The sequence below is a fragment of the Parus major genome, chromosome 27 (assembly GCF_001522545.3).
Source record: "Parus major isolate Abel chromosome 27, Parus_major1.1, whole genome shotgun sequence".
Lineage (NCBI taxonomy): Eukaryota > Metazoa > Chordata > Aves > Passeriformes > Paridae > Parus > Parus major.
Genome location: NC_031796.1, coordinates 709,751 through 712,926, shown reverse-complemented (window position 1 = coordinate 712,926; position 3,176 = coordinate 709,751). Strand labels below are relative to the sequence as shown.

The 3,176-nt window shown below is 58.6% G+C and overlaps 1 protein-coding gene across 1 annotated transcript in view; it reads right to left on the bottom strand.

Moving 5' to 3' along the window:
* The window catches only part of MRPL45 (mitochondrial ribosomal protein L45), a gene marked incomplete at its 5' end in the record, with an annotated part of 7,811 nt that extends 4,636 nt beyond the window's left edge, over positions 1-3,175 (bottom strand). The window contains 4 exons of the mRNA XM_033520007.1: positions 197-295; positions 1,579-1,696; positions 2,748-2,937; positions 3,134-3,175. Of these exons, the coding sequence (XP_033375898.1) occupies positions 197-295; positions 1,579-1,696; positions 2,748-2,937; positions 3,134-3,175 (449 nt within the window). The remainder of the gene's footprint in view (positions 1-196; positions 296-1,578; positions 1,697-2,747; positions 2,938-3,133) is intronic.
* Position 3,176: the final 1 nt, after the last annotated feature.

The following is a 3,176-nucleotide window of genomic DNA, read 5'->3' as shown; positions in this document are numbered from 1 at the left end:
CTTTTCCCCCACTAATTCCCACTTTCCCAAGCCCCATCCAGCCTTAAGACACTTCCAGGAATCCAGAGATTCCCTCTCTGCCCTTCTAATCCCGCTGGATGGGCTCTAAGGTCCCTCCCAACCCCAAACCATCCCATAATTTTGTGATTCCATGGAAAGCTGAGCAGCTCCACACGGATCCTGGGAGGGCCCTCACTTTGCCAGGGAGTTGTGGGCCTCGATAAAAATCTCCTGGGCTTTCTCAGGGAAGGTTCTGGTGCTGAAATCCGGGTCGTGATCCTTGATTTTCCGCAGGCTGGGGGAAAAGGGGGGAAGAAAAGAAATAAAATATCGAGGAAAGAATAAGTTGGAGCTGTCCTGGATGTTTGGATCCTACGGGATTCGATCCCAGCTTTTAACCAGCTGAGGATTGGAGATCCCCCTGCTAAGACAAAACCCCCAGGTGGGCATAAAAGAGACAAATCCAAAGAATCTGAAAAAATTAGGAGCGTGCAGTGTGGCCACTCCCAGTGGGAATTCCTGGGGAAGGGAAGAGAAGCAGAGAGGAATCCTTCAAACCACCCAGAGATCCCTCAGACCCCCTCACAGATGGGGTTTGGGGGGTCCTGGGGGCACTTCAGGGGATTTGGGGGGTCCTGGAGGGGATTTGGGGGAGTTTAATGGGGATTTTTGGGGGGTCCCATGTGACCTGAGGGGTGCTGGGGGGGATTTGGGGGAGTTTTGAAGGGATTTGGGGCTCCTGGGGAGCTTTGAGTGGGCTTGGAGGGTCCTGAATGGCCTGGAGAGAACATGGGGGGGATCACAGGGGGTCCTGGGGATGTTTGGGGGAGTTTTGAGGGGATTTGGGGCTCCTGGGGGAGTTTTGAGTGGATTTGGAGGGTCCTGGGTGGCCTGGAGGGAACATGAGGGGGATCACAGGGGGTCCTGGGGATGTTTGGGGGAGTTTTGAGGGGATTTGGAGGGTCCTGAGTGGTCTGGAGGTGACCTTGGAGGCCCTAGGGAAGTTTTGAGGAGATTTGGGGCGTCTTGGAGGAGTTTTGAGGGGATCTGAGCAGTCCTGGAAGGATTTGGGGTAATTTTTAAAGGTTCTGGGGGGTCCTGCGGAAATTTTGAGGGGATCTGGAGAGTCTTGGGGGAGTTTTAAGGGATCTGGGAGGTCCTGGAGGGATTTGGGGGGAGTTTTGAGGGGATCTGGAGGGTCCTGGGGGAGTTTTAAGTGATCTGGGAAGTCCTGGAGGGATTTGGGGGTAGTTTTGAGGCAATTTGGGGGGTCCTGGGGGACCTTTGAGAGGATCTGGGGGGTCCTGGAGGGATTTGGGCGTAGTTTTGAGGGGATCTGGAGGGTCCTAGGCGGTCTGGAGGTGACCTGGGAGAGTTTTGAGGGAATCTGGAGGATCCTGGGGGAGTTTTAAGGGGATCTGGGAGGTCCTGGAAGGATTTGGGGAGAGTTTTGAGGGGTCCTGAGTGGCCTGGAGGTGACCTGGGGGGGGGATTTGAGGGGAAGAATCTCCCCGAGGGCAGGAGAGAGAGCGGCTGCAGCAGGTTAACGAAGCTAATTAACTAATGAGGGGTACATACGCCAGCTGGGAGGCCGCTGTCTGCCTCAGCTTCTGCATCTGCTGCTTGACCCCGTCCTTGGACAGCGAGGTGAGGCGGGCATCGCCCTCAGGAGGGACGTAGGGATCCATGATTTCAGCTGGGATTGGGAAAAGCAGCTCAGAACCCAGGGAATGTTGAGGGAAAGGGAGGTGCTGCTCCCTGCTCGTCCCTCACAGCCCAAGGAACAGGGGGAAAACGCTTCCAAATGAAGTTCAGAGAGGATTTTGGGGAGGAATTCCTCCTTGAGAGGGTGGGGAGGGGCTGGAATGGATTTCCCAGGGAATCTGTGGCTGGTCCATCTCTGGAAGTGTCCCAGGCCAGGCTGGAGCAGCCTGGGACAGCGGGAGGTGTCCCTGCCCATGGGATGGGATTTGGGATCTTTCCAACCCAAAAAAGGCTGGGATTCTGTGCTGGGATGGCAGCAGGTTGGGTTTGGTGAGGGAGGATGGAGGGATGGATTTTCCCATGAGGAAAGGTGGGAAAATTGGGATTGTTCAGTCTGGAGAAGGCACAGACCTAACTGTGACCTTCCAGGAACCGACAGGGATGATGGAGAGGGACAAGGAATGGCTCCAAACTGAAGTTTGGATGGGATATCGGGAAGAAATCCCTCCTGTGAGAGCAGGGAGGGGCTGGAATGGATTTCCCAGGGAATCTGTGGCTGCCCCATCCCTGGAAGTGTCCCAGGGCAGGTTGGAGCAGCCTGGGACAGGAGGTGTCCCTGATGTGTCCCTGCACCTGGAACTGGACGGGCTGTGAGGTCCCTTCCCACCCAAACCATTCCATGATGCCACTTCCCAGATCCTGCCAGCACTGCTCCCTTTACAGACCCAGAAACGCACTCGGGAAGGGATTTTGGGAAGAAATTCCTCGCTGTGAGCGTGGTCAGACCGTGGCACAGGGTGTCCAGAGCAGCTGTGGATCCCTGGCAGTGCTGGGATCAGCTTGGGACAGTCCCAGGGCTGGCACTGGAGGCTTTCCCCACACCAACCCCTCTGCGATTGCAGGAGGCACCAACAACTCTGGAGATCAGGGACGCCTCTCCCCTTGGCCAGAACAGGCAAGGGGAAGGAATTCAGCCTGATTTCAGCTGATTCTGTGTCTCACGCCATCCCCCGGGCCGGGCTGAGGGCACTGTTTGGCCGTACCCGTGCACGCCAAGTAGAAAGTTCTCTCGATGCGCTCGTCCGGGAAGATGGGAGCCGCGGCCTTGAGCCGCCTCTGCCGCTCCTCAGGGCTCAGCTCCCGGGCCCACTGGGGCACCCACGGGCCCTTCCTCCTGCTCCTCACCGGCACCACCACACAGGACGCCCCGGGACGGAGCAGGGACTGCGCAGCCTGAGGAGAGCGGAGAGGAGAGCGCGGAGTGAGCGCAGCACCGCCAGCGCCTTCACTGATCTCCCCTCACGCCTGGCGCACGCCGCGGCTCCTCCGCGCTCTACCCTCACCCCTGCACCGCTCATCCCGCTACCCTACAGCCATTCCCCGCCGCCGTGCCCCGCAGCTCCCCTCATTGCGCTCCTCCCGGCCCCACCTTCCAGCAGAGCCCCGGAGCCCCGCGGCCCAGCCCCGCCGCC